We start from the raw sequence: 27,300 nt of genomic DNA, 5'->3' as shown, positions 1-27,300 counted from the left end.
ATGTGTGCAGTGTGAGTCTACACTTTATATTACAGGTAGTAGAGAAACTATTGACAGATTTTGAGCAAGATGACGTGATCACAGCTGTCCTTTAAGATTAATCTAGAGGTTATCTGGGGGATGAATTGAAATAGGTGGTGAATGAAGGCCTGACTAGCTAAGAGACTATTGTCATAGTTTAGGGCTAGGTAAGAGTTTATGAGATCCTAAACTAAGGTAGTGTGTTTTTAGTTCTGCAGAGAACTAAGAGAGCTTTGAAGCAAGTTTTGAATGAATACTTTGTTACTAATTCAACAGAGCTAACTTAAGTTGTTGGAGATGTATAATGATGAGACCCCTGATAGCTTTTCTTGGCAACACTTAAACAGTCCTCCTTAGGGCGTGCTTATGAGGTAGAGTCATCCTTTCAGCGTGACTCAGTGGGGCATGACAGTGCTGACTAGAAAGGTTTTCATCCTAAATGTCATCAAATTAATGCTGGGAAAGACTAAAAAGAAAGAGGGACTTGGTGATGATGCTCTCAGTGACTCTAAAAGTGGGAGGAGAATGAGTAGGCCCTGGGAAGCATAAAGGAAGAAGGAGCATGGCAAAAAGGAATAATACTTTCATGTGTGTCAATGTGTGGAACATGAGAGTTCATATACAAATTTAAGACCAGAATGACCATTATGAAAAAAGGAATTAGATCAAATTATCTACTGGAGTTGAAGGTCATAGTGAATCATGAAAAAAAAAAAAGGAATTATATTTGTTTGAAGCAAAACTTTAAGATAAACTCATAGATAAATTATCAGAAGAGATAAAAGATAAAATAAGAGCTAAACTGAATTTAAGTGCTGTGGAACCATGAGAACATTTTCTAATAGTGAGAGGAGTTATGTATATGATCCCAGCTCTTTTTTGATAATAGAGTTGTTGAGCATAAGAAAGGGTCACACTTGGCTGGGCACAGTGGCTCACACCTGTAATCCCAGGACTTTGGGAGGCCAAGGCAGGTGGATCATGAGGTCAAGAGATCGAGACCATTCTGGCCAACATGGTGAAACTTTGTCTCTACTAAAAACACTAAAATTAGCCGGGCATAGTGGCGCACACCTGTAATCCCAGCTACTCAGGAGGCTGAGGCAGGACAATCGCTTGAACCCGGGAGGCAGAGGTTGCAGTGAGCCGAGATTGCACCACTGCACTCCAGCCTGGGCGACAGAGCAAGACTCTGTCTCATAAATAAATAAATAAATAAATAAAACAATGAAACTTGCTGCCTTGATGACTCTTCCTTTCATGGAAGATTTCTCTGTAGCATATGTTGCTGTTTGATAGCATTTTACCCACAAAACTCCTTTCAAAATTGGAGTCAATCCTCTCAAACCCTGTCTCTGCTTTCTCAGTTAAGTTTATGTAATATTCTAAATTTTTTGTTGTCATTTCAACAATGTTCACAGCATCCTCGCCAGGAGTGGACTCTATTGCAAGAAACCACTTTTTTTTTTGCTCATCTATTAGAAGCAATTTCTCATCCATTAAAGTTTTTATTGGGAGATTGTATCAATTCAGTCACATCTTCGGGGTCTACTTTTAATTCTAGTTCTCTTGCTATTTACATCACATTTATGGTTACTTCCTTCACTGAACTCTTAAATGCTGCAAAGTCATCCATGAGAGTTGGAATCAATTTCTTCTAAATTCCTATTCATGTTATTTTGACCTCCTCCCATGAATCATGAATCCTTTTTTTTTTTTTTTTTTTTTTTTAACAGGATCTCGCTATTTTGCCTAGGCTGATCTCAAACTCCTGAACTCAAGTGATCCTTTAGCCTCAGTCTCCCAAGTAACTGAGATTATAAGGCAGCACCACCATGGCCAGATAATCACGAATGTTCTTAGTGGCCTCTAGAATGGTGAATCCTTTTCAGAAGATTTTCAATTTACTTTGCCCAGATCCATCACAGGAATTATCTATGGCACCTGTGGCCTTATGAAATGTATTTCTTAAATAATAAGACATAGAAGTCGAAATTACTCCTTGATCCATGGGCTACAGAATGAATATTGTATTAGCAGGCACGAAAACATTAATCTTCTTGTACATCTCCATCATGCTCTTGAGTGGCTAGGAACATTGTCAATGAGCATTTATATATATATATATATATATATATATATATTTTTTTTTTTTTTTGAGATGGGGTCTCTGTCACCCTGGCTGGAGTGCTGTGGCTCATGTAGTGATCATGGCTCACTACATTCCAGCCTGGGCTCAAGACATCCTCCCACTTTGACCTCCCAAGTAGCTGGGACTGCAGGTGCATGTCACCACGCCTGGCTAATTTTTAAATTTTTTGTAGAGACAGAGTCTCACCATGTTGCGCAGGCTGGTCTCAAACTCCTAGGCTCAAGCAATCTGCCTGCCTCAGCCTCCCAAAATACTGGGATTACAGGTGTGAGCCACTGTGCCCAGCCAATGAACGGTAATATTTTGAAAATAATCTTCTTTCTAAGCAGTAGGTCAAGAGTGGGCTTAAAATATTCAGTAAACCATGCTATAAATAGATGTGCTGTCATCCAGGCTTTGTTGTTCCATTTATAGACCATAGGCACAGTAGATGTAGCATAATTCTTAAGGCCTAAGGATTTTCAGAATATTAGGTGAGCATTGGCTTTAAATCAGTAGCTGTATTAGTCCCTAACAAGAGAGTCAGCCTGTCCTTTGAAGCTTTGGAGCCAGGCATTGACTTCTCTGTAGCTATGAAAGTCCGAGATGGCATCTTCTTCCTATATAAGACTGTTTCATCTACAGGGACAATCTGTTGTTTTGTGTAGCCACCTTTATCAGTGATCTTACCTAGATCTTCTGGATAACTTGCTGCAGCTTCCACATCAGCACTTGCTGCTTCACCCGTACTTTTATGTTATAGAGACAGTTTCTTTCCTTCAACCTCATGAACCAGCCTCTGCTAGCTTCAGACTTTTCTTCTGTGGCGTTCCTCACCTCTCTCAGCTTTCATAGAATTGAATTCGAGTTAGAGCCTTGCTCTCTGGATAAGGCTTTGACTTAAGGGAATGTTGTAGCGGCTTTTGATCATTTATCCAGACCACTCAAACTTTCTCCGTATCAGCAATAAGGCTGTTTTGCTTTCTTATTTGTGTGTTCACTGGAGTGGCACTTTTAATTTCCTTCAAGAACTTTTCCTTTGCATTTACAACTTGGCTGTTTGGTGCAAGAGGCTCAGCTTTTGGCCTCTTGGAACATGTCTTCCTCACTAAGCATGATCATTTCTAGCTTTTGATTTAAAGTGAGAGACCCATGACTCCTCCTTTCACTTGAACACTTAGAGGCCATTATAGAGTTCTTCCTTGGCCTAATTTCAGTATTAAATAGGGCAGCCCAAGGAGAGGGAGAGAGTTGAGGCAGTGGCCAGTCAGTGGAACAGTCAAAACATGGACAACATTTATCGATTAAGTTTGCCATCATATACAGATGTGGTTCATGGTGCCCCAAAACAATTACAATAGTAACATTAAAGATCACTGATCACAGATATAGTAATGAAAAAGTTTGGAATACTGCAAGAAGTACCAAAATGGAACACAGAGACATGAAGTGAGCACATGATGTTGGAAAATGGCACTGAAAGACTTGCTCAACACAGGCTTGCCACAAACCTTCAATTTGTAAAAAACAAAACAAAACACATCTTCAAAGTGCAGTAAAGCAAGGTGCAATAAAGTAAGGTATGCCTATACTGTATAAAGTACAAACAGCTGCCTTTATTTTGAGGTAGGGATAATCAGCTGAAGGACTTTTTACCTGGGGTCTTTCTCAGTTCCAAATAACCTTTTCTCACACAGTCTTAACAGTCCACTGAGATAGACATAGATCCTGGAAGCCATGGGTCTTCTAAGAGAGCTATAACTGGGACAGTATCACTTCTGACCTCACTCTGGCCTAAGGAAGGTACATCCTTCGGCTCCTGCCAACTTGGCAAAAAGCTTTATTCCCAGATGTTTTGCTAATTGAGGTCTTAGTGTTTTCTGATAATCTGTAGTTTTCTGTAAAGCTTCTTTATAGGACTTAGCACACTTGTAGTAATTTAAGTAACTATTTATTAGTCTGTTATTCTCTCTTAAGCTATAAACTTTACTGAAGCAGAAAGTCTATTTTGTTCATCACTATCTTCCCAGTCCTAGCATATAGGTACTCAAATATTTGTTGGCATACTAACCGCATTATCTCACATATCTAGGATGTGGCTCCTATAAAATTTAGAGAGCCAAGTGGCAGCTTGTGCATCCTCATAATGTGTTGGGTGGGTCCCAAGAGTGAGCACCTCAAGAGAGCAAGGCGGAAGGAAGTGCATGGCATTTTTATGACTTAGTTTTGGAAATCATGTATTGTGTTTGTTACTTCTGTCATACCTTATTGGTCAAAGTAGTCACAAAGTACCTTCCAAGTTCAAGGTCAGGGAATAAGGACTTCATCACTTGATGGGAAGAGTGTCATAGTTACATAAGAAGAATATGTGAAATGGGAGATCTCGTATTGGCTGTCTTTGAAAAAGAATGTTACAGTTAATTTTCACCATATTTGGAAAACTTTTTGGCCCTTCTTTCTTCAAACGTATTTTCTGTCCCCCTCCACATTGTTTTTTTTTTTGAGACTAATTATATGTATGCTTTATATCTCACTGATTAAGACTTTGCTTCTTCCTTTTCAGTTATTTTTTTCCCTCTGCTTCATTTTGTGTAGTTTGTATTACTATTGTCTTCAGGTTTACTGTTATTTTCTTCTGTAGTCTCCAGTCTGTTGTTAAGCTTATCTGTTGAATTTTTTTATATCTTCTATTTTCTCGCGTTATTATGTTCATATTTTCCTTCAAATCCTTGTGCATATTTATTCTATTTTAACTATTACTTGTCAGCTAATTCTCTTTATCTATCACATTTCTGGGTCTGTTTCTATTAACAGATCACTCCTATCCCAATTACAGTATTTTTCTGCTTCACATATCTAGTAATTTTTTATTGCATGCTAGACATTACAAGTGCTACATTAAGTATCTGGATATTGTTGTCTTTAAAGAATATTGGCCAGGCGTGGTGGCTCACGCCTGTAATCCCAACACTTTGGGAGGCCAGGTGGGCATATCGCCTGTGGTCAGGAGTTTGAGCCTGGCCAACATGGTGAAACCCTGTCTCTACTAAAAATACAAAAATTAGCCAGGTGTGGTGGCAGGCACCTGTTGTAATCCCAGCTACTCAGGAGGCTGAGGCAGGAGAATCGCTTGAACCCGGGAGGCGGAGGTTGCAGCGAGCCGAGATTGTACCATTGCACTCCAGCCTAGGCGACAACAATGAGACTTTGTCTCAAAAAAAAACCTGAAAATTGTTTTGGCAGGTAGTTACTTGCTAGTCAGCTTGATACTTTCAAAGCTTGCTTTTAAGCTTTGTTAAGGTAAGTGTTTGGAATAGTTTTTGCTCTAGGGCTAGTTTAGTTCTACTACTAAAGGATGATTCTCCTTAGAGCTCTAATGAATGTCCCTGGTATTCAAGGTCGTCCTATCCGGATAGGGGGAACACAGATGTCCCCCAGCCTGTGTGAGCTCTGGGAATTGCTCGGCTTGCAATTCCAGTTTGCAGTTTCATTGCCTGGCTTTGTGGGGTTTCACCTAACACATGTGTAGGTTAGTATTCAGTAATGGAACTAAAGGGATCCCCATGCGGAGGTCTCCCTTCTGGAGGTCCTTCTCTGCGCTGCAAATCTCAGCCACCTCAGTTTCTACAAATTCCAATCTCAGTCTACTCAATTCATCAAAAAAGGATATACTGTGGTCTGCAAAGCACTTCCAGGCAGAAAGCTGGAATGATCTTCGGGCTCACCTTGTTTCCCTTTTCTCAAGGATCACAATTCTTTACTGCCTATTGTCTGCTGTTTATATCAATTTTTTCATGTATCTTTGATCCAGTTTTCTGGTTGTATGTGGTGGAAGAGAAGATTCTGTACCAGTAATACATGTTGAAGTATGAGTTTTACCTCCAGGATTTCTTTCTTCTTTTAACCACTTAAAGTACAACTTAGTTTCCAAATGTAAAAATGAAGTCAACTTTGAGTTAGAATAAATAACTTGGCTTCAAGTTTCAGGCCTACCTCTAACTTGCTGCATGAATATTGGCAAATCTTATTTGTTTTTTGGCAGACACAGCAAAATTGAATTGAATATAATCCTATTCGCCCTATTTCTCAGGCATTCTGTAACAAGCAAATAGAAATAAAAACAAATCACATTAAATAAGGATGAAGTTATATTTATAGTTAGTTGACAACTCACTTCTCAAACCTCTCTTGCCTATCTTCCAGTTCCATTCTCTAAAGAATAAAAGTGCCTGAGTTAAAAGTGTAGTGAGACTGGTGCTGTTTCACAGCTTCTCCTCTTAATATTAGCCAACTGCTACTGAATGTTTTCTATGTGCCAGGAACTGTGTAAGCCTTTTATGTGAATAAATTTACTAAATTTTCTTTTTTTTTTTTTGAGATGGAGTCTCACTCTGTCACCCAGGCTGGAGTGCAGTGGCGCAATCTCGGCTTACTGCAACCTCTGCCTCCCGAGTTCAAGCGATCCTTCTGCCTCAGCCTCCCAAGGAGCTGAGACTACAGGCGTTTGCCACCACGCCTGGCTAATTTTTGTATTTTTAGTAGAGACATGGTGTCATCATATTGGTCAGGCTGGTCTTAAACTCCTGACCTTGTGATCCGCCTGCCTCAGCCTCCCAAAGTGTTGGGATTACAGGCATGAGCCACCGCGCCCGGCCTTACTAAATTTTCTTTTTTTTTTTTTTTTGAGACGGAGTCTCGCTCTGTCGCCCAGGCTGGAGTGCAGTGGCGTGATCTCGGCTCACTGCAAGCTCCACCTCCCGGGTTCACGCCATTCTCCCGCCTCAGCCTCCGAGTAGCTGGGACTACAGGCGCCCGCCACCACGCCCGGCTAGTTTTTTGTATTTTTAGTAGAGACGGGGTTTCACCATGTTAGCCAGGATGGTCTCGATCTCCTGACCTCGTGATCCACCTGCCTCGGCCTCCCAAAGTGCTGGGATTACAGGCTTGAGCCACCGCGCCCGGCCGTCCTTACTAAATTTTCATAACTGCCATAGGGATAGGTACTATTATTGTCCCCACTTGACACCTGAGAATGAGATTAAGCAACTTGGAGAAGGTCACATAGCAAAGTGGCAGTGGCAGAACTAGGACTGATTCTTGAGCCATGCTCTTCACCACCACTATGTGACTACTTAAAAACTACTGAAAATGCATCAACTGCTGCTGATATAGAATCATTAATTATCCTTAAATATAAAAGAGCATAATCTCTGCCATCCTGTTAACAAATCCTGTTTGTTTAGTCAGCATGACTGATTTCCATGGGGAAGCAGAAAGATTGGGCTATCATTGGAATATGTGATTCCTGAGAAAAACACGGTTAGGATGGCTGGAAATGGAAGATGATGTCCAGCACCAACTACCTTGAGAATAGGCTGTAAGTGGAGTACAGAGGGTCTAGTGTGGTTCTCAGAGGGTCACTGGTGTGTACTGAACCTCTACTGTCTGTCTTTTAATATTAATAGGCTCATTATTCTTTTTTCTCTCCTTTCTCAGACACATTTAATCAAACCAGGCACCAAAATGCTAACACTCCTTCCTGGAGAAAGAAAGGCTAGTATTTATTTTACTCAAAGAAGAGCTCCATCTACAGGCATTCACCAGAGAAGCATTGCTTCCTTCTTCACCTTGCAGCCAGGTATGGTGGCCCATGTGGGAATACTTCATTATCCAGAGCAAAAAAGGAGTGTGTTCATTTGTCCATGTTAGAACATTTATGAGAAATGGTGAAACCAGTGCATTATGTTAAACTTAGCCTATTAGAAGAGGTTATAAAACATAAAAAATCGTTGCCTTTTGAAAAGCAATATATGTGTGCTTTTACAAACATACTTTTCTGGTTCTGTTTTGCTCAACTTAAATATTTGTATTCGCTAACAGAGCAGTCAGGAAAGGTGTACTTGGGCGTTGGAGGTGCACTTGGGAGTTGGAGGTGCACTGGGGAGTTGCCCTGCCATTAGTTAGGAGGTATATATCTTGGGTTGGCCACAATGGGTACTCTGTCTAAGGTTAATTGGTAATTGATATTTTTGTGTGAAGTTTCTCAAATTAGTGCAAGGTTCAAAGATGCTTGTTCTTAGAAAGCCTCACATAAAGTTGGTTTATGTCTCATCCTTTGGCAGTTCTTTGCTTCCAGGTCCCTGTTCAGGGGAGCAGCTGACTCAGCAGGCTGGGCCTTAAGCAGCAGGGTTCCTGCCACTTGGAGGGTGTTGGGAAGAGTGCTCTAATGCTGGGAGTGATTCTCAGGATTGCTTTGCCTAAACCTTCAAAATGCCCTCTCCCTCCTCCAAACAAAAACATACTCTTTTATGTACGGACAGATTTAAATTTAAAAAAAAAAAAAAAATTAACAAAAAAACTTCTTCCACTTATAAATTCTGGTATATTTTATAATCTATATTGAATTCTAAGGAAAAGTTGAGAATTCTCACAAAACCTAGTTTCTGCAGTATAATTCTTATTGGAGTTATTCTGCTTTGTTTTTATAATTAGATCTTGGTGTAATTTGAGCCAAGTTGGGAATTCCATGTCCTCCATCCTTATCTTAAGGCAGAAGAGAATCCACTCTATGCCTGATAAAATTAACAGGCTGGACACTAGTAGTTGTTTCACTATTCTACGTACTGACTGACTTAGCATCCTAATTGTGTCTTTACTCCCTTTCCAATGAAATGCCTGGGGAGTGGAGGACCCACGTTTTTCACACTGTCACCAGAAGGTTTCTCAGAGTTGGATGGTTAATGTCATCTTTAAGACCTTACAAAACTTGTATGTGTTTAGCATGTTTCTTTAAGGATAATGTCCAGGAATGTATATTTGGCCAGAGGATCATCATTTAGTAAAAACCACATTAAATAAAAAACAAAAGCAAAACTGATGTGCCCTATGTTAAACAAACCTACAAATGAAAACTCAGCTGGTAAAGTAGGCTGTGGTCTGATTGTATGTGATATTTGACATTATTAGGTAGGTGATGGGAAGTATACATGTATTTGAGTAGGGAATATAAGATCTGATGTTTCAGAGTTCATTCATGAGAGACTGGCAAGATTGAAAACAGGAAGATTGGCTACAAAATTATGTGAAGAGGCTAAGACTCCTGCACTAGGTAGTAATAGTAGCTGATACTGATTTCAGAAAAAGCCAACTGAATCCTGCTTAGGGCAGTTTTTCTGCAGAATAATATTTGTTCATTCCTGTTTTATTAGGAAAGACAAATGGTAGTGACCAGAAGAGTGTTTCATCTCATACAGAAAGTCAGCTCAACAAAGAGTCCAAGAAAAATGTGATCCAGCTAGACCATTTGATCCCAGGCTTAGCACATGATTGCATGGTATCCCCTTTAGCCACTTCAACCACTGCAGACATCCAGGAAGCTGGACTCTCTCCTCAGTCCCTCCAGACTTCTGGCCACCACAGAACTGAGCTATCTTTGCTCCAGCCTGATACTCTAGACTGTGCTGGAGAGATTAATACCCCATTGGCTTTTTCCTTCACCGAGGACTTGGAAAGTTCTTGTTTGCTAGACCAAAAGGAAGAAAAAGGGGATTCTGCCAGGAAATGGGAATGGCTTCATGGGTCTAAGAAGAACTGTCAGAGTATGAAGAAACACACCAAACTACCTGGGGACAAATGCTGTCAGCCTTTAGGCAAGACTAAATTGGAAAGAAAGGTGTCTGCCAAAGAAAACAGGCAGGCCCCTGTCCTCCTTCAAACATACAGGGAATCCTGGAATGGAGAAAACGTAGAATCAGTGAAACAAAGCTCTTGTCCGGTTTCTGTGTTTTCCTGGGACAATGAAAACAATGACAAGGACTCCTGGAGTCAGCTTTTCACTGAAGATTCTCAAGGTCAGCGGGTCATTGCCCACAACACTAGAGCTCCTTTTCAAGATGTAACGAATAACTGGAATTGGGACTTAGGGCCGTTTCCTGACAGTTCTTGGGCTCAGTGCCAGGAGGATGGGCCAACTCAAAATCTGAAGCCTGATTTGCTCTTTACCCAGGACTCTGAAGGTAATCAAGTTATCAGGCACCAATTCTAAATGTTTTGAAGCTTTGTTCCTAAAAGTACCTTGAAATGACAGAGATGTAGGAAAATATAGTTGTGGGTGGAGAGGCGAGTGAGTTTGTTTAGGTGGGAAGGTGGCATGGGATGAAGTTATCATTACTGAGCATCTTCCCTATGTAAATAAAGGGCAGTACCATTGTTAAGACACTGGGTTTGCCATCATGGCTTTCCCTCAGGAAGATGGTGGCTGATAAATTCCCTGAACAAGTCTATGATGAACACTGAGGCAGCACGGTGGGTATTTATCTCTCCATGAAAGCGCCTTTTACTTAGCCTGCACAGAGCCTTCCAGATGTCTGACTGGGACCTTGCTTATGGATGTGTGGGTTTTGTTTTTTTTTTTTCTTTTCTCTTTTTTTTTTCCTCAGATGGAGTCTCACTCTGTTGCCAGGCTGAAGTGCAGTGGTGTGATCTCAGCTCACTGCAACCTCTGCCTCCTGGATTCAAGTGATTCTCCTGCCTCAGCCTCCCGAGTAGTGGGACTACAGGCGCATGCCACCAAGCCCAGCTAATTTTTTTTTGCTATTTTTAGTAGAGACGAGGTTTCACCGTGTTAGCCAGGATGGTCTCCATCTCCTGACCTCGTGATCTGCCCGCCTCGGCCTCCCAAAGTGCTGGGATTACAGGTGTAAACCACCGTGCCGGGCCAGATGTGTGAGCTTTTTTTTTTTTTTTTTGAGACGGAGTCTTGCCCTGTCGCCCAGGCTGGAGTGCAGTGGCCGGATCTCAGCTCACTGCAAGCTCCGCCTCCCGAGTTCACGCCATTCTCCTGCCTCAGCCTCCCGAGTAGCTGGGACCACAGGCGCCCGCCACCTCGCCCGGCTTGTTTTTTGTAGTTTTAGTAGAGACGGGGTTTCACTGTGTTCACCAGGATGGTCTCGATCTCCTGACCTCGTGATCCGCCCGTCTCGGCCTCCCAAAGTGCTGGGATTACAGGCTTGAGCCACCGCGCCCGGCCGATGTGTGAGCTTTTAATCTCTGGCTGATCTTAACCCACTTCGACCTAAGCTTGGGATGATTACTCTTGACCCTTATTTTGAGTGATTAGCACATCTCCCCACAACCCAGGTGTGCGCAGAAGAGAGGTAGAATGGTGCTAGTTTCTTATTTTATTTTTGTGGTAACTGTACAGCACTTTAAAGTTATATACTCTATGTTTAAATATACCCCTTAAAAAGCCTGAGCTATATAACAATCTGGATGTGACTGTGTTACCCTTTTCCCACAAGATAGGAGGGAATCCCCTTTGTAAAACTATGAATCCAAATAAATGTTTACAAAGTGGCTCTTGTGGTAACTGGTAATTAAACGATTATCAATTTTATTTTTGAAAATGCAACTGTAATAGTGTATGTTGTCATTGCCCTGAGTCTGATGTGAGCCAGAGTCTAGTTTGACCTGTCTTCTACCCAAGGCATTATCCTTTGTTGTTGATATGGTACCTAAGAGGCTTAAACAATCTCTAGGGGACAAACTTGCAGGTTATAAGATAGAACTGCTTTTTTTCTTTAACTTAAATTTTAGTTTTTTGAGGCATGGTCTCGCTCTGTTGCCCAGGCTGGAGTGCAGTGGCATGAACACAGTTCACTGCAGCCTGGACCTCCTGGGCACAAGTGATTTTCCCACCTCAGCCTCCTGAGTAGCTGAGACTACAGGCACATGCCACCATGCCCAGCTAATTTTTAAAATATTTTGTAGAGATGAGGTCTTGCTTTGTTGCCCAGCTGATCTTGAACTCCCAAAGTGCTGTGATTAGAGGTGTGAGCCACTGTGCCTGGCCTAATTTAAATGTTAAATTCTACTTTTGTGTTCTATGTCATCTCTCCGGTCATTTTCCTGGAAGACCTGCTTTTTTAAGAATGTATGGGGCTTAGTGCGGTGGCTCATGTCTGTAATCTCAATGCTCTGGGAGGCTGAGGTGGGAGGTTTGCTTGAGACCAGGAGTTCAAGACCAGCCTGGGCAACATACAAGACCCCATCTCTACACAAAAATTAAAACATTTCCTGGGTGTGGTGGTGCATACCTGTAGTCCCAGCTACTCAGGAGGTTAAGGTGGGAAGCTCGCTTGAGCCCAGGAGTTTCGAGGCTGCAGTTAGCTAATGATCCCACCACTGCACTCTGGCCTGGGCATTACAGAGCTAGATACTGTTTCTAAAAAAAGAAAAAGAGTATAGGGCAAAATCTCTACAGAAAGGGGGAAGAAAACCCCTAGAAGGGCAGGACCTTATAAGGAAAGAGAAGCCAGTAGCCTGTTTAAGTTCATACACTTTCAAATGAACAATAATCCTATCCCCTGAAGGACACTGGGTAATCACAACTGAAGAGATGGACACAGCAAATGCATTCTCTCTCCAAGTCCTTCCTTTAATGTCAGGTAGTGCTTCGACCCAAACACACACAGTATACATACCATAGAGAAAGGGACCTGAGGGCATCTGAGTCATGCATGGTGTGGTAGGTACAAACCTTGGCCCAACCCAAAGGAGCAGTCAAGGGCCTGGAAGAAAGATGGTATGCTCTTTCCCCCTCCTCCTTTCTCTTTCCTACCGGGCTTAAAGTCCGTGAAAGAGAAAGTTTTTAATCAGTGGAACTGATAAGGCCTCAGGGCCGTGGAGGGTAGATTTGGTTGTTCAGTAATATAAAATGTGTTTAAGAAAAAAAACAGCCCAGGCTTCCCAGCAGTAGCCCATGTGTTGGCTGGTTCAGCAGCCTGACCTCTACATCTAGACAAGGAAGTGAGGAGGGTGATTGCTGGGCATTGGTGTAGGTTTATGATGGAGCAGCATAAGATTTTCCATGCCCTGTGAACATGTATACAAACATTTATAACCCCTTCCCCTCAGCCCTGCTCTGCTGCAAGGAAGCTGCTGAGAGTGAGTGACAGCTGGGCACAAAATGTCTTGTGAGACCAGTTATAGGGTCTAATGCAGTGAAGTCAGTCAGTCATTTCGGACCTGTTTTCACACAGGGGCAAGGAAAAACCAGAAACAACTTCTCTCTTACCCTTTAAACTGAGATACTTCATTCTATACGATTACCTGAAACAAATGTCTCAGGTCAAATTACAAGCCTTAGCTTCTGCCAGGGTTTGAAGTCTGGGAAACATATAATCCAGCTCTTCTCTTTCAGTCCAAGCTCTAGCTTGTTAGCAAGACTGTTGCAGAAGATTTCTCCTTTAGAGGCAGAAACATCTGTGGTGAGGAAGGCAGCTATTGAAGGTATTCCAGGAGCATGAGACTGAGTTTGCAGAGCTGAGGGTTGTCAGTTTCCTTTTCTACTGATATCTTCTTCCTTTAGAGCAAACTTCCTTCGTAAGACCTCAGAGATAAGCACAGCAGGGTCCTCCTCCTTCAATGAACTCCGGTTCCTAGAGACACAATAATAGCTTGAGTACTTACTCTTTCCTGGGTAGTGTTGTATATATTTGAATACATTATCTCATGGAATCCTCACAACAATCTTACTAGGTAGGTGCTATTACAATTCCCTTTCACAGATAAGGAAATTGAAGCACAGAAAGGTTATACAAGTTGCCCAAGGTCACTAGTCACTCAGCAAGTAAGCGGTGAATCCAGAGTTCAAAACCAAACTAGCTGGTTCCAGATCTCTTCTATTAACTAGAATGCTTTACTATTTCCTGAAATAGCTATGAAGCGTGGGCAAAGTAAAGGACCATCAATCGGTTAGAGTTGCCCTCTGGTGGCTAAGCTTCTGCTTCTGCCTTCTGGCCCTATGTTTTCTTAGTAGCATTTCCCCAGAGGGTCAGCAGGGGAAATGACTGATGACTCTTGGCTATTCTAACCCTTAATAGTTCTGGGGAAAAGGTGTGCTTGGGATTTCCTACTTCCCGGTCTCCCCTTCAGGGTAGATGATTTTTTACGAGAGCCAGAATTAGAGCAAAACATTCACACAAGAAACGCATGGGAACAAAACCAACTCCAGACTGAAGTAGGCCCAAATTATCTGATACATCATATAAGAGGGTCCTAGATACCCGGAAAATAGTTGCTTGAAATCCTAGTGAACTTATATACATTCATCCTCAAGAAGGTGTTTTACTGGGGAGTAAGCTAAATATAAGAGCCAAGACTGATTATTCAACCTTCAAAGCAACAACAAGAGGGACTGCGTTTGGTTGGTGACATATCTGAACCTTTGCTGACTGGGGTACTTTCCCAGTCTTACTCACTGACCCAGCTTCTTCTGATCCGAAGACACAAGTGGGAGGAGGGGGCTGGCAATAAGGGTCTTGAATCTAATTTGGTCCAAAAGGCAAGTTAAGAGAAAGTTTGAGAGTCAACCTAAAAAACATTGTGTTCAGAAGAAAACAGCTCAGAGAAGACCAAAAGCAGCAGCAACTGAATTTGGGAACGTGGAAGACCAAAGAGATATGGGTGAGTATGACCAACCTGACTAGGGCCAGTGAAGGAAGGTTAAGAGTGACTTCCCTAAACGGGTCAACTGCCAGGAAGCAATGAGGGAGTCACTTAGCCTGGTCTACTTTTCAGAGGGAAATGGATCCCAGGACACAAAAAGGGATCCAGGGCAAGTAACTTTCCCTTTAACAGGAACTTAACATCAACTCAGGAGACCTCACTTCCCTGTCCCCAAAACAGTTTTTCATCTGCATTAACAAACAGAGCTGCACAAGCTGGGCGCTGGCCATCAAGGTCTGGCTCTCCAATGCCCAGGAACCTACATTCAAACCAAGCTCCTCTGGTGAGTCCTGTGCAGCTGCTGAAATCACAACCCACAACTGGAGAAACACTATGCAATGGGGTGACTTCCTGAGGCTTCTTTGCCAGATAAAGTTTTTCAAGGTAGGTATTCCCCAAAGTCCCTCATACTCCATCGGAAAAACCTAGAGCTCCACTCCTTGGAGTTCTACTTTATTAAGTTAAAGGTGTATTTTTAACAAATCCGAGCAATTCTGATGGGCAGCTAGGTTTCGGAACTACTGGCGAGTCTCAAAAGCCTTGTTTTCAAATCACTGAATATGCAGGGTTGGTTTGCACAATGGACCACTGTATTTTAAAGTAGAAATCTCCAACTTTATGAAATTCTCCTCCCACCAAAAAAGCCTACCAATTTGAGATAAGAAAACATAACAAAACATAATGTCATGCAACCCCTCACTTTGAAGGGTGGGGCATGAAGACACTGTCACTAGCAGTATGAGAACTGAAGTGATAAAGCCACCTGAGGACAGAAGTTGGATTAGATGAGCTGCCTTATAAAAGTCCCTACTAGCCTCATATTTGGTTGGGGTGACCTAACCCAATAAATGTAAAGTGTTGCTCTTTCCTCAAATTGAGGCCCCAGGCACTGGCAAGCAGGTAGTCAGCAAGCTTTATGAATGACATAACATATGGTACTACTAAGAACTTACTATGTTGCATTAGATCATTGGCCATGGGCAACTCAGAGTAAACAGATACTAGAGCTCCTCATCAGATACTTACAGATCTTGGCTCTGTTTCATTCGGTGAAAGTCCTTCAGGATACCCATCATATCTGCAAAGCTGCTGGCCTTGGACAAAGAGATGCAGTCATCCTCTTCAGACGAACTGCAGGTAGCTTTGTGTTCTGGTTTGCAACATTCAGGGCTGGCAGAACAAAGCAGGGGGACTGATGGAAGCTCAGGGACCTCCACCTCTGTCTCCTCGGTGATGTCACTAATGACAAAGGAAGTTGTAGAGTGGAATGAGGATCCAAAACAAGGTAAGGGAGAAGAGACATTTGAACTTCCTGGAGATAAGAAATCTGGCGTTAATGAAGCCGAAGCTGAAAGAGAAAACAATAGGCATGGATGGACATTGGGGCTAGAACACAGTAGGAATATCTTCTCCCCACAGCCCTGCCTACTGAACATCCATTTCCTGGGCTGACACCATGACAGTCTGGGAGAGCCAGGATGGTATCTGTAGCCACTGGAGGGTCATTCCACTATGCTTCTCACTCAGGGGCTCAGAAAGCTGTAGAAGCACTGGGCTTTTCCAGTGTTCCAGGAGGGCAGGAAAACCCAGCCCATAAAGGCCTTGGCATTTAAAACTGCCATTCCACAACAGGCTGTGGAGTGATAGCCCTGTCATAGGCCAAAGCAGCAGTGACAGCTAAGGCCTGAATTTGTCCTTTTCTCTAACTAGGCTAGTGCTTTTGACTATGCTCCTTTGAATCTTGCTATCTATGAACTAAAAGACATGTTCCGAGCAAAACGAGAATGGTGACAGACCTCCCAACCTTCCCAAATTTCAGTGGAGAGAATTTCCTTAATTTCTACATTTCTAAAAATACTTTGAAAACGCTAAATACACTAAAAACTATGTTTCTAAAAAACGTGTTACTTCAGTTTGTCTCTTGGATGACAAAAAAGTAGCCAAGAAATATAAATGGAGTTTCAGTGCAATTCTTCATAAAACTTCCATGTGAAGAAATTAAATACATGAAGATTTCAAAGAATACCATGATTTTCATGTGTCCTACCAACTGATAAATTTAGGAGCTATGACTCTGAGTCAATGCAGAGTGAAAAAATGAGGATGGGAGGAATATGAAGATAAGCCCTGAGCATCTTGGGAGAGATCCACCTGTTGGTTGTCCATGCCTCTGGTCAAGGCAGGCTTCCCATCCATTTCCAGTGGCTCTGCCTTAACTGTAGACAGAAAGCTGGAGGGGTGGGTTACAAGGCTTGTTTGCATAATGGACCTTTTTTTTTTTTTTTTTTTTTTTAGACAAAGTCTCACTCTGTTGCCCATGCTGGAGTGCAGTGGTGCAACTTTAGCTCACTGCAAGCTCCACCTCTGCCTCTGCCTCTGCCTCCACCTCCCAGGTTCAAGTGAATCTTGTGCCTCAGCCTCCCAAGTAGCTGGGATTACAGGCACACACTGCCACGCCTGGCTAATTTTTGTATTTTTTGTAGAGACAGGGTTTCACCATGTTGGCCAGGCTGGTCTCGAACTCCTGACCTCAGGTGATCCACCCGCCTCAGCCTTCCAAAGTGTTGGGATTACAGGCGTGAGCCACAGTGCCCAGCCACTGTATTTTTAAGGCCAAAATCTCCAACTTTATGAAATTCTCCTTCCACCAAAAAAGTCCACTAATTTGAGATAAGAAAACGTAACATAATGTCATGCAACTCCCCACTTTGAAGGGTGGGGCATGGGGACAATGTCACTAGCAGTATGAGAACTGAAGTGGTAAAGCCACTTGTGATCCCTGGTAGAAACGACAAGGCGAGGGAAGATAGGTGCTTAAAAAGGGTAAGTCTCAGCGGTGGTGGGGGATATGTTTACTTGTATTGAAAAGGAAAGCAGGGTGCGGTGGCTCATGGCTGTAATCCTAGCGTTTTGGGAGGCTGAGGCAGGCAGATTGCTTGAGCTCAGGAGTTTGAGACCAGCCTGGGCAATGGCGAAACCCTATCTCTACTAAAAATACAAAAAATTAGCTGAGCATGGTAGTGTGCGCCTATAATCCCAGCTACTCAGGAGGCAGAGGCACGAGAATTGCTTGAACCCAGGAGGTGGAGGTTGCAGTGAGCCAAGACTATGCCACCGCACTCCAACCTGGGTGACAGAGTGAGACTGTTTCAAAAACAAAAAGAAAAGGAAAGCCAGCGGGCATGGTGGCTCATGCCCGTAATCTTAGCACTTCAGAAGGCCGAGCTGGGTGGATTACTTGAGGCCAGGAGTTCGAGACCAGCCTAACTAATATGGCAAAACCCCATCTCTACTAAAAATACAAAAATTAGCCAGGCGTGGTGGTGCACACCTGTAATTCCAGCTATTCAGGAGGCTGAGGCATCAGAATCGCTTGAGCCTGGGAGGCAGAGGTTGCAGTGAGCCAAGATTGTGCCACTGCACTCCAGCCTGGGCTATAGATCAAGACCCAGGATCCTGTCTCCAAAAAAAGGAAAGCTGGCCAGGCTTGGTGGCTCACGCCTATAATCCCAGCACTTTGAGAGACTGAGGCGGGTGTCATCTGAGGTCATCTGAGGTCAGGAATACAAGACCAGCCTGGCCAACATGGTGAAACTCTGTCTCTACTAAAAATATAAAAATTATGGCCGGCGCGGTGGCTCATGCCTCTAATCCCAGCACTTTGGGAGGCCAAGGCGGACGGATCATGAGGTCAGGAGATCAAGACCATCCTGGCTAACATGGTGAAACCCCGTCTCTACTAAAAATACAAAAAAATTAGCCGGGCGGGTAGCAGGCGCCTGTAGTCCCAGATACTGGGGAGGCTGAGGAAGGAAAATCGCTTGAACCCGGGGGGCAGAGGTTGCCATGAGCCGAGATCGTGCCACTGCACTCCAGCCTGGGCGACAGAGCGAGACTCCACCTCAAAAAAAAAAAAAAAAAGGCCAGGCCTGGTGGCCCATCCCTGTAGTCCCAGCTACTCAGGAGGCTGAGGCAGGAGAATCGCTTGCACCCTGGGAGACAGAGGTTGCAGTGAGCCGAGATCGTGCCACTGCACTCCAGCCTGGGCGACAGAGCAAGACTGAGGGAGAAAAAAAAAAAGCTACTGTGGGCTTATGTAAGATGTGATCTTAAAGACACTTGGAAGAGGGTGTCAGTTTTGGGGCTAAGGGAGGGACTCTGCCTGGGGTCACAGGTTAAGTGAAGATTTTGTTCCTAACCAAACCATTCAGCCCAAAATGGCTGGTAGAAACCATCTAAGAGGCACTATAGGCTAGCCAGGTTTCAAGACAACTCCAGGGCCTGGAACCTAAGTACCTCCAAACCAAGGACTACCATTTTCTTTACCCCTATCCTGCCCAAGAGCCAGGGGAAAGGAACAGCCTGTTATGTTCTTGCCCTGGCACAGGGGCTCCTACCTGCATCAGCTGCCACTATCTTTGCAATCTGGCTGCGCAAGTGGCTCAGCTCATCCTGCAGCTCAGTGGTGCGGCTTAGGGCTGGCAGGGCTGGCTTCTTCAGGGCCAGAAGCCTCTCCTCGGACCCACGCAGGTTGGGAACGGAGGCATTGCGCTGCATGACAATCAGAGGGCTGGGTTTCCAGGTGTGCCTCAGGGGGCGCGTATCACTCCTGGACCAGGGAAAACCAAGTAGGTCAGTTAGAAATGGCAGGCCACTGTGCTCCCTAAGTTCCTTCCCCCACTCCTATAAGAGTAGCACAGTAAGGTTCTGCTCCTCTCTGAGCCCCCACAGTTCTCATTCCTCTCTCCTTGCTGCCTGCCACCTCTTCTGGGAAGTTCTCCATTCCTCAGCAGACCAGCTACTGCCTCAACTACCTGACCCGGGCGTATGTCTCCTCTTCATCTGCAGCAATCCAGGCGATGTCAGCCAGGGTAGGGACTGGGGGCACATCTCTCAAACACAGGTCAGAGATGTTGGGCAGGGTCTATGGAGAAGCAAAATTCATCAACACTTACAGGCGCCATGATAAGCCAATCAGAAACTGCAGAATACACAGGAGGGGTACCTAATCTGGCACTGGGAGTCAGGAAGGCTTCCTAGAGGGGGCAGAAAAAGGTTCCTGGTCGAAAACATTGAATAGAAGCCAGATGATAGTCAGGCATGGTGGCTCACACCTGTAATCTCAGCATTTGGGAGGCCGAGGCAGGCAGAATGCTTGAGACCAAGAGTTTGAGATCAGTCTGGGCAACATGGCAAAACCCTGCTCTACCAAAAAGAAAAATACAAAAATTATCTGGGTATGGTGGTATATGCCTGTAGTCCCAGCTATTCAGGAGGCTGAGGTGGGAGGATGGCTTGAACCTGGGAGGCAGAGGTTGCAGTGAGCCGAGATTGCGCCACTGCACTCTAGCCTGGACAACAGAGCCAGACCGTCTCGAAATAAAAACAAAAAGAGGCCAGATGCATGAGAGTCCATGTGATTACAAACAGTTCTGTGTCTTCAGTGGGACAGGCCTGAGTCACCTTTTAATAGAGATGGCTACTGTCTAAAACCACTGTGTCCTCTGGTGAAAATACAAGTACAAGGTCATCAACAACCTGTTACAGCAATAGGAAATTTTTCCTGACTAGTTCTTTATAATCCTGTATAGCTAATTGAGATTGACAATATCACAGCAATGGTGTTTTAAACAAACCTGATAATTTGAATATATTTAGATTTAAATAAAAAGAAATTAATTATACAAAAGGAACCATAATAGGATTTCTTAAAATAGCTCCTCAACCCAAATGAGCAACAACCTAGAGATGTTGAGTCAAGTGAAAAATTAGGATTCAATCATGTTGACTATGATTACAACAAATTAAAAAACATCTATCTAGAAAAAGAAAGGACTACACTAAGACATTAATAGTTACTGTATTATTACTGTGTAATTATAGGTAATTTATTTTCCTTTTACTCTTCAAAATTTTAATATTTTCATGTGCTTAAATTTTCAAAATAAATTGGTAAGAGTCCCTTAATATTTAAGGTAATTTAATAATAGTAATAAATGCATATCTACATACAAGTAAAATTCAGCTGTTTCTGCTACAAATTATTTGGTATGGTGGATGGATCCAGGATTGATAGCTCCTGCATTCAGACAGGAAACCTGGGACTCCCAGGAGTGAAGTGATACTCCAAGGTCACACAGAGAACTTCCACTGACCCAGGAACTAGTGCTAAAACAGGCCATTCGGGGAAGCCTCCATTTGTTTTCCTGATTAGCGCTGAATGCTCCTTTGCTCTTGGCAATTAAATGAGTAAACACAAAGTACTCAGCACAGTGCCTGACACATAGTATGTGCTCAGTAAATGTTATCTAGTATTACTAATACTACTCACATATATTCCTGCTCTGTGAGAGCCTGTGCCCTTGACCGTCTCTGCCAGCATCTGGCCAAAGGGTACAGCCAAGTGTGGGGGCAGCCTCCATGGAGTGAGCCACACTCCCTAGCTGTCTCCCTTTTTTTTCCCTGATGCTTCTGAGGCAGTTAGGACCAGTTCCTGCCCAGGACCTTTAGGCAATTCTGGATAGCTGGCAATCTGAATATTGAGACAGCTTTTCCTGCCGCCCACCCCTGCAACACGTATACTTCCAACGCCATTCCTGACCTAATACCAACCCTGACACCTCATCTAATTCCAGATCCAGTTCCTACAGACTGCTGCTTAGCATCTTTTATACAGATTTGGCTCCCTCCTTTCTGTTTCTACCTGGGCCACATCCTTTTATGCACATATTTCTATCTCCTCTGTGTGGGTAGAAAGCAGAAGTATTTATTTTGTGTCCCAGCTCCCCAAATGCACACATCTGAACCACATAGTTTGGGGCTGGTGCTTAACCATTAGTTCCCAGAGGGAGGCAGCTGGGACTAATAAATGCTACTTAGCTTTCTACCACAGAAGGGGTCTCAAGAAACCTGGGCCAGGCAGGAATCTCTGCTGCAGAGTGGGTGCTAAAGGATCCCTAGACACAGAGGTAAGACCGAAGCGCCCCAGTAAAGGAGGCCCAGATTGGCCAAAAAGAGCAGGCTGAGGAATTATGGCCTCAGAGAAACACTAAAAATAGTGGAGCTTGGTGGCCGGGCGCGGTGGCTCAAGCCTGTAATCCCAGCACTTTGGGAGGCCGAGACGGGCGGATCACGAGGTCAGGAGATCGAGACCATCCTGGCTGACACGGTGAAACCCCGTCTCTACTAAAAAATACAGAAAACTAGCCGGGCGAGGTGGCAGGCGCCTGTAGTCCCAGCTACTCGGGAGGCTGAGGCAGGAGAATGGCGTGAACCTGGGAGGCGGAGCTTGCAGTGAGCTGAGATCCGGCCACTGCACTCCAGCCTGGGCGGCAGAGCGAGGCTCCGTCTCAAAAAAAAAAAAAAAATAGTGGAGCTTGGCTTGTGCCTGTAATCCCAGCTACATGGGAAGCTGAGGCAGGAGGACTGCTTGAGCCCAGGAGTTTAAGACTTAGCCTGGGCAACATAGGGAGACCTCATCTAAAAAATTAATAAAATAAATAAAAATACTGGCGACATGGCCAATTCTTAGGGCTGGTGAAGAAAAGCAGAGTTCAACTCAAAAATCACAACACTCACTGTCCCATGTGGAGACCTATCAGGTTCCTTGTGGTCACAGGTTTGTATGCACTCAGGAAGGCACAGTGACCAGGATCTATTATAAGCATTTAACAAATATTTCATAACAGAATGAAAAGTGACCAGGAAACAACCTACTTGGGCAGTACCAAGGGGTTTGGGGCACAGAAGCAGCACTCTGAGCCTCTACCCTCCTGCCCTTCCAACATACTCACCTCGAAGGACGCCCGGGGACACGGCTTCAAGGGTAGGTTGGTCCCAATTCTTCTTACTACACTTCGAGCAGCCCCATGCGGCTTGTTTTGCCAGATTGGTATGGTCTGGAGCAAAGAAAGAGAGACAGTCACAACCTCAGAGACTGAATCCAACTACCGTCCCTGTCCTCTCCTCTCTAGCAGGGAGACTGAATTCCACAAACCTAGGGACAGGGCACACTCTAGGGGCAAGTCAACTCTCAATTATAGTGAGGGCAGGTTCCCCAGTTGCCAGCCTACACCCTGGCCAGCCACCCAAGGGAATACCTGCTGCTGCTAAGGCAGTCAATGTTGGGAGGGTCAGTGAAGGGAAGAGGAAGTAGCTAAGTGTAGAGACTATCCAGGCTTTCCTTCCAGCCCTCTGTACAGAAAGGCAGACATACACTGACTTGTGAAGTGCCCCAGGATCACAGTTGGTTCTTCTTAGGGGGAGGGAGTGAAATGGTGGCCTTGCTCCAATTCCAGGCCTCTGGAGAAAGGACTGCTCAATTGGAGAGTCTCAGAACCTTATACTGTACCTCAGCAGGCCCAGCACCCAACCTTCCCCCACCGTACCCCTGCCGTAGGAATGCCCCTTACCACACTGGCTTCCATTCCCAACATGTGAACCAGCTCCTGCACTTGAAGGACAAGGCAGCCACAGGGCAGCTCCAGGAGGTGGGAGGCGTGACTCCTTCATATCAGGCCATCTGGAGGAGCACCAGATTTCCCTCTTGTGAAACAACCCCCCACAGTGGGGATTCAATGGTCACCACACAAGCCCCACAAAACCAGGCCCTGCAGAGCCATGACTAACACCAAGACTTCTCTGAAGATGCAAATAGAACCCTTTGGTAGCTAGAAAGCTCATCGAGCCAAGTTATAGGTACTATCCAAGCCCAGGATTCATTCTTGAAGATGAGATGTAAAAGCACTCCTGGGCCCTTGCAAGGGGAGAGATCAGAGAAAATAGGAGAACAAACACCAGCTCTTGCCAATCTCAGTCTCCCGAGCTATAGAGGAAAAGAGCCAAAAAAGTTTATCCTGGCTCAGCCACCTCCTGGCTGTGTAGCTACAGGCAAGTTATTTAACTTTGCTGAACATTGGTTTTTCCATCTGGAAAAAGGGGACAGGAAAAGCTGCCACTGGAGGCTACCTTAAGGGTCAATGAGTGAAATGGGGTTGAGTGCTTAATGAACTATTAAAACATGACACAGATGGGTGAGGTGACATCTGACTGCTCTTCATAGCAGTTCTTGCATGGTGAGCAGATGCAGTGTGCTCGTTCATTCACTTGTTCATCAAACACCAACAGTACCCACTTGTGACTTGTGCCAGGCCTTGTGCTGGGCACTGTAGGGGCTATGGGGGGAGTAAGACACAGTCATGCTCTCGAGGAACTCGCTGTCCAGCAGAGTGATAGGACATGAATACGTACTTCTAGCAAAGGCTGAATATCATTAGGCAGGTGGTCAGATGAGGTCAGAGCTCTGGCCCTAGTGCCCTGTAGTGAGTTTCAAGGGAGTAGGAAATGAAGACAAAACAGCAAGAGCACAGGTCCAGCACAGGAGGGTGAAGGATGTGGAAAGAGGAGCAGAGCATGATAAAGCTACTAAAGTAGGGGTCAAGTCATGAGGTCCGGGTGAGAGGTCACTGGGGAGCCCTGGACAGGCTCTGAACGGGGGACAGACTAGACTGACAAAGCAGCTCTTTCTGGAGACCTCCCATGGAGGGTCCCCTCTTCTACCCATAGGAGAGGAGGTGTCACTCACTTTACGATACACATGGGGAAAGGAAGTTGGAGAGGGGAAGGCACTTGTCTAAGCTCACTCAATGGTCATGCCAGTGGAAAGCACCCAAAGCCTGGTCCAGGTCCTGCCACCTCCTGCCTGGGCTCCATCTTCTCGGCTCAGTTCAAGCCTTTATTATCAGAGTCCCTCTGTGTGCCAGGCTCTGTGCTGAATGTCCATGTCGGCCACGAATTGCACTAACAGTGCTTACTGCCACTTTCTCTCCGACCTTACCTCCAAAGACCCAGCTGGGCCTAACCCTCACACACAGCCAGAGGAATCCTTCCCAAACACACTGTTAATCACATCGCTCTTCCGTTTAAAACTGGCTTACTAAAGTCAACACAGGATAAAATCCACAATCAGTCCCAAACCCATCTTTCTCTGCCCTCTCTAGACCACATTGAGTACCAAGGCCTGCACATTTCGCAGCCAGCCCTCCTGCATCTCCCCCTTGCCCTCGAGTCACACCGGCCCTCAATCCCCAACACTGGGCCCACCTCTGAGCCCTGCATCAAACACCAGCACTCCCTTGGCCGAGCTCATTCTTCTTCATTCCTCAGAGCTCAGCTCAAGCATCACCTTCCTTCCCTGCGACAGGGTCAGGTCCTTTCCCGTGCGCTCCGCAGCACCCTGCCTGTCTCTCGGAGTCCTCGCGAGAGGAACTAGATAACTGTGATCCCCGCGCACAGCACGGTGTCTGCCTAGGACACAGTGAGCGCTTCAACGCGCCGAACTAACTAACCGAATGAAGGAGAACACCAACTCAGCTGTCACCCCGCCCCCAAGTGTCACTGGCTAGAAGATCTTCCCCCGTTCTCTGGCAGCACCGGTGGGTCTTGTCACTGAGGCTGCCGTTGCTGTCTATTGACAGGCGTCCCCCTCAGGAGACCGGGAGCTCCTCCAGCGCAGGGCCCCGCTCAGCACCCCTGGTCCCGGGGGACCCCACGGAGGCCGCCGCGCTCAGTGAAACTTTGCCGCTCGCAGCAGCGCCCGGAGACCCGCGTGGACCCTCTCCCTGCGGGGACCGGTCAGGGCGCGCCGCCCCTCCCCCGCGGCAGCCGCCCCGACCTGGGCCAAGGTCGGCCAAGTCCTCGCCGCCTGCCCAGCGGCCCTTGGACCCACAGGCCTGGACCAGAGCGCGCGGAAGCCTCCGAGCCACGGCCAGGTCTCAGAATGCGCGGCGGGACAGCCCGGCCCGTCAAGCAGCGAAGCCGAAACTAGAAGTCTCAGGTCTGGCTTGGTCACTGTTTGCTGGGGGACTCCGACGAGCAACTACCCTTCGGGGACTCAGTTTCCCCCGGGCCAAGTGAAACGGACACCAGCGGCTCCCGCGAGAACTCGCGCGGGAACAGGAGCCGCGAGCTCCGCACAGCGCCTGGCACCTAGACCCAGTCTACTAACGGGCTGGAAGGCCGCGCTCCCGTCTCCACGCCGCCCTAGAACCTTTCTCACCTCAGTCTCGGGCTCCGGCACTCTCTCACCTCACGGCCCCTCCTTCCACCGTGGGCTACCGCCCTCACTTCCGCTGACCCGCCCCCCGGAAGCGATCCTCCGCAGCTGCGCACCGAGCCGCACCTCCGCGCACCGTCGGGAGGCGGGTCCAGCCGGGTGGCAAGAGGAGGGCGGCCCCCGAGTGGGCGGGGCGCTGGCGGGGGCTCGCTCAGATCCCGCAGAGCACACTCCCCCTCTGTCGAGACTGTGTCCCCGCGGGGTCTGTGTCCCCGGGAGGAGTTGGCTGCGTTTGGAGATCCCTGAGCCTGATATTCGTCGCGTCTCCCTGCTTGTTACTCTCCACGTTTAGCCCCATACGACTTCTGGAAGCCGAGGGATGTGTCGCTCATCCCCTAAAATATGCTCCTACCCCTAGGGCAAACTTCAGAATCCTCACCTTGGCCCCCTTTGCAGTTCATGGTTCCCAGGCAAGCCCCTCTGCAAAGCCTCTTTCCAGCAAGAATGGGCAGAATGGGCCTCTTTCTCCTCTGACTCCTGCCCTCCAGCACTTTGCAGCTTTCTTCTATTTTAGTCTCTGTCTCTCTGTCTCTGTCTCTCTGTCTCACTCTCTCTCTCTCCTCTCTCTCCTCTCTCTCTCTCTCACACACACACGGTATATTCAGTGAGTTTGCTCATTAGATGGGTACTTGATGCACAAGACCCCAGAGGCACTGTGGGAAGAACCACATTCCTTCCAGGCTCACTAATCCATTCCCTCTTTGTGCTCCAGCCCTCACTGTCCTGGTCTGTGGCATGCAGTTCCTGGGTGACATTTCCTCCTCTGCTTTCAGCACAGCCTCAGGCTGTGCCTGGCTCCCAGGCTGGAGTTCCTTGGTCCCAAAGCCTGCAATCCCCTCTGCCAGAGACAGAGTTGGTTTCATGGGTGACCAGCCCATGCAGTCACAAAGGGCCCCATGCTCAGAACCCTGTACCTGGTTTAGTACTCTGCTGTACCTGGTTTAGTACTCTGCTGTTGCCGTCTTGAAATGATTAATTTTCTAACAGGGGGTCTTGTGTTTTCATTTTGCACTGGGCTCTGCAAAATTATGTAACTGGTCCTGGCAAGAGACCTCAGAGGTCATCCACCCTATCTCCACCATATCTCAAATGCTGAAGACTGACTCCCAGGTCCAGCCCTCTTTCCAGGATGGCACATTGTGTTTTAATCATTACTTTCTCCTCTTGTGCGATGGCGGATCATGCAAGTTCACGCTGGCTGTCTGTCCTGGGTGTAGATGCTGATTTGCTGTCCCACTCAGATCCCCTTGCAGGAAGAATGGAGCCCCCTACCTGGGAATTTCCTTCACCTCCCAAGCCAATGACTGATACAAGGCCCAAAAGGCCAGTTCAACTCTGCAGTGTGGTTTATGCCTCACAGCTCTTCCACTGTGGGTCAGGCCAAGGCTGGGCTGAGACTGTTCCTGCTCAGCATTTTTCCTTTTCCTCTTCTGCTTCCCTCCTTCTTTTATTCCAGGTTTTTCTGGAAGTACACTCCCCACCCCACCAAAAAAAAAAAAAAAAAAAAAAAAATCACTGCATGCCTGTC

General features: G+C 45.9%; 2 protein-coding genes and 1 pseudogene across 6 annotated transcripts in view; 2 read left to right on the top strand and 1 right to left on the bottom strand.

Annotated features, from left to right (window-relative positions):
* The window catches only part of AUNIP (aurora kinase A and ninein interacting protein), a 28,988-nt gene extending 15,525 nt beyond the window's left edge, over positions 1 to 13,463 (top strand). Inside the window, exons 2-4 of one of the 2 annotated variants that reach the window (XM_025374899.1) lie at positions 7,649 to 7,790; positions 9,361 to 10,167; positions 13,353 to 13,463. In XM_025374899.1, the coding sequence (XP_025230684.1) occupies positions 7,649 to 7,790; positions 9,361 to 10,167; positions 13,353 to 13,372 (969 nt within the window). In that variant the 3' untranslated portion in view covers positions 13,373 to 13,463. Of the gene's footprint in view, positions 1 to 7,648; positions 7,791 to 9,360; positions 10,370 to 13,352 lie in introns of those variants that run through there. The other variant, XM_025374891.1, reaches the window with a different exon arrangement.
* On the bottom strand, positions 12,563 to 25,828 carry MTFR1L (mitochondrial fission regulator 1 like). 4 transcript variants are annotated; one of them, XM_025374911.1, is made up of 7 exons: positions 25,716 to 25,828; positions 23,071 to 23,180; positions 22,453 to 22,557; positions 19,474 to 19,583; positions 19,057 to 19,268; positions 15,686 to 16,007; positions 12,563 to 13,590 (listed from the first exon to the last, which is right to left on the bottom strand). In XM_025374911.1, exons 2-7 carry the CDS (start codon positions 23,092 to 23,094, stop codon positions 13,485 to 13,487), a joined length of 879 nt encoding a protein of 292 aa, XP_025230696.1. In that variant the 5' UTR covers positions 23,095 to 23,180; positions 25,716 to 25,828; the 3' UTR covers positions 12,563 to 13,484. The 4 variants fall into 4 exon arrangements, with proteins under 4 accessions (XP_025230696.1, XP_025230717.1, XP_025230708.1 ...); XM_025374932.1 differs by having other exon boundaries at positions 15,686 to 15,898; XM_025374923.1 differs by lacking the exon at positions 25,716 to 25,828 and adding an exon at positions 25,332 to 25,552.
* Positions 25,009 to 26,064, top strand: LOC112624611 (annotated as a pseudogene).
* The last annotated feature ends 1,236 nt before the right edge of the window (positions 26,065 to 27,300 follow it).

Source organism: Theropithecus gelada, chromosome 1 (genome assembly GCF_003255815.1).
Source record: "Theropithecus gelada isolate Dixy chromosome 1, Tgel_1.0, whole genome shotgun sequence".
Lineage (NCBI taxonomy): Eukaryota > Metazoa > Chordata > Mammalia > Primates > Cercopithecidae > Theropithecus > Theropithecus gelada.
The sequence above is the reverse complement of the archived record's forward strand: the minus strand, read 5'-3'. Positions and strand labels throughout refer to the sequence as shown.

Coding starts and splice junctions, on each gene's coding strand:
- MTFR1L (XM_025374911.1), bottom strand. CDS start 23,094: ATGTTGGGAATGGAAGCCAGTGTG. Junction 19,269..19,473: donor GAGACATACGCCCGGGTCAG/GTAGTTGAGGCA, acceptor TCCCTGGTCCAG/GAGTGATACGCGCCCCCTGA. Junction 13,591..15,685: donor ATGAAACAGAGCCAAGATCT/GTAAGTATCTGA, acceptor TTGTGTCTCTAG/GAACCGGAGTTCATTGAAGG.